The 2,838-nt window shown below is 34.1% G+C and overlaps 1 protein-coding gene across 4 annotated transcripts in view; it reads left to right on the forward strand.

The window, feature by feature from the left end:
• The window catches only part of CLSPN (claspin), a 21,713-nt gene that overhangs the window by 3,546 nt on the left and 15,329 nt on the right, over positions 1-2,838 (forward strand). For 2 of the 4 annotated variants that reach the window (XM_025041409.1, XM_025041410.1), the window contains exons 3-6: positions 303-751; positions 1,350-1,511; positions 2,160-2,237; positions 2,570-2,642. In XM_025041409.1, coding sequence (XP_024897177.1) covers positions 303-751; positions 1,350-1,511; positions 2,160-2,237; positions 2,570-2,642 — 762 coding nt within the window. The remainder of the gene's footprint in view (positions 1-302; positions 752-1,349; positions 1,512-2,159; positions 2,238-2,569; positions 2,643-2,838) is intronic. The other 2 variants (XM_025041411.1, XM_025041412.1) reach the window with 2 other exon arrangements.

Raw genomic sequence — 2,838 nt, forward strand, 5'->3', positions numbered from 1 at the left:
ATATAGATGCATATATATATTCATCTATATGCATCTATATGTATATGGTGGATTTATGATTTAATACTGCCCGGAAGGATTAGATTGTAAATATGTATAATTACATTTCTCAGTAAGACATTTTTCCAGGGACAATATTTTTCGAAATATATTTTTAGATGTGCTTTGCTACAGTCACTTATTGGAAGTTACATAATTTCACAAGTAACATATCCCTTGGATAATTGTATATGTTTTTGAGGAGTAGTAGGAGGAAGGCCAAATGACAGTAGACCTCTAAAAAAAAGTTGTGTTTCCTCCAGATTCAGATGAAGAGATATTTGTGAGTAAGAAATTGAAAAGCAGAAAGGTGCTACACGACAGTGATTCTGAAAGAGAGGACACAAATACCTCTCCAGAGGAAACTACCTATGGCAGTGTCGAGGAGGAAAATAAAGAGAACTTATATGCTGGAAAAAATGGGAAAGTCAGAAGGATTTACAAAACTCTAGCAGACAGTGATGAAAGTGACATCGAGGAGTCTTTGTATCAGGAAAATCTTGAAACCCAGGTGACACCTTGCTTAGAGGTGGGTCTCCAATCTGAAAACTCAGTGGACTTTACTGTTAACAGAAAAATTTCCAAAAAAACCATATGTGATAAAGAAGGAACTAGAGGAAAAGCAAAAGTAAAATCAAAGAGAAGACTTGAGAAAGAGGAGAGAAAGATGGAGAAAATTAGGCGGCTGAAAAAGAAGGAAACAAAAAACAAGGTACATTTTAAAGAATCATTGGCTATTTCTAAGGCAAATTCACATTTTAGAAAAGATTGGTTTTAGTTCTTTAGGTTGTTTCTGCACTCAAAATACTGCTTTGAGTTGATTGTTTTGCATTGTGAGTAATGTGGTATGTGATTTAAAACTTACTCTCATTCTCTAGTTCAGAGGACACTTCCAAGTAAATGGGTTTCTGATTTTCTTTGTGAGCACATGAGGTCATTCTTTGCTGCTTCCGACCTGATGAAAATTAACTTACGAAAGAGGATTTTTCATGTGTTCATCAGTCAAAAATCTTATTTGCTAACTAGAAAACCATCCTCAAGTTTTATAAACTAGTTGCTTAATAAGTAATTGACTTTTCAAAAATATTTACTGTTTATTAAGTTAGTTTTGGACAGTTGCATATAATCACAGCTTGGACTTCAAGGGATGACTGTGGGTTAAGGAACCAGTGAGAATGTTCTAGAATGCCACATGTTTGTCTACAGATGAAACATGAGCTTTTTTGGCCTGATCCAAATTGCCATATGATGTTGTGAAATACTGGATTTTGAAGTGATTGAATTTTGCTTTTTCTTTATGCCTTATTCAGGAAGATGATATAAAACAGCCATTTAATGATAGTGGCTGTCTTCTTGCGGATACAGATCTTTTTGAAACTGGGTTGGAGGAGGAAAATAACTCTCCATTGGAAGATGAAGAGTCACTGGAATCCATAAGGGCAGCTATGAAAAACAAAGTAAAAAAGCACAAGGCAAGTAAATGTTGATTGCAATAAGAGCTAACCCATTGCTTCTAACCTTCGCTTTATTCTATCGTTTACTGTTGGAAATATAATTTTTTTTTCAACTTTAGAAGAACACCTGTCAGTTGATGTAAGTTTTTCCAGCTGTTAATTTTGGAATCATGCAGTACAAGTGACAGACATGCCAACTTGTTTGAAAACTAGGAATGTTGGGCAAAAAGTAAGATACTTTATGTTGTGTAAGAAGCAGATAAGTAGTGAGGCAGAGATGGAAATTTTCACCTTGTGGCCTCTAAGAAATGAACCTACAGGGTTTTAGAAAGGGTATCAAAGAGACACATCAGTTAAAGCATTGTTGTCTCGAGTGTTTGGAAGCATAATTGTTCTTCCTAAGATCATCTTTAGCATTCTAGGAGTCATGCTTCCTCTATAAAATACAGAATTATAGGAAATGAGGGCTTAAACTCCATTTGAGACATCTAATTTGTTTTCTAGGCATTATAGGATGCTGTATGGTTAAAGTTTTCTATTTGATAATTATTGATTTATTATTAATGTAACATAATGTTGGAGTATAAAAGCCATCCTGAGTAAACAACGTTTTAGTTCAGCTTTGTTTTTTGTTCTATATTATTCAACTTGTAATCTTTTCTTCAGAAAAAGGAGCTGGCTTTGGATAGTGGGGTCTCTTCTTTTGAAGAAGCAAGTGAATTATCAAAAGGCACCATGAGGAAGGTGAGGTAGAGCTGTGTACTGCATAGTTGTCATGTTGATTTCTTTCCCCAGGAAACTGAATTTCTCAGGGATAAATATTTTACCTTGTTTATCCTATTTTCCTGGTATCCAAGATATTGTTTTGTATATAGTAGGGATACAAATATGGATTAGATTGAGTTAATTCTATCTGACCTGCAAATAAATGGAGCTCCTTAAGTTGATATTGTATCGTGTTATTAGTGGTTACTGTTCCCTCTCTGTCCTCTTTCTTGGAGAGAGCAAATTCTTGTGGGATAAATATCTTTCTGAATAATAGTATTAATGTAGTCTCACTTTTTGTTTTCTTCAAGGAAAGAAAGGCAGCCAAATTAAGTAAGGAAGCATTAAAAAAACTGCATAGTGAAACTCAGCGCCTTATTCGAGGTAATACAAATCAGTACAGTAAACTTTAAGGCAAATCACAATATTTCTTTGTAAGTTCAACTTAGATGTTGGGGGTTTTTGTTTTTTTTAACACTCCTAACATGAATTGGATTATAATATCAAGTTTAGAATGAATGGACATTTTTATAAAGCTGTGGGACATTACTACAAACAGAAAATTTCTTGGTGATAGGAA

The sequence above is a fragment of the Pteropus alecto genome, unplaced genomic scaffold (genome assembly GCF_000325575.1).
Source record: "Pteropus alecto unplaced genomic scaffold, ASM32557v1 scaffold39, whole genome shotgun sequence".
NCBI lineage: Eukaryota > Metazoa > Chordata > Mammalia > Chiroptera > Pteropodidae > Pteropus > Pteropus alecto.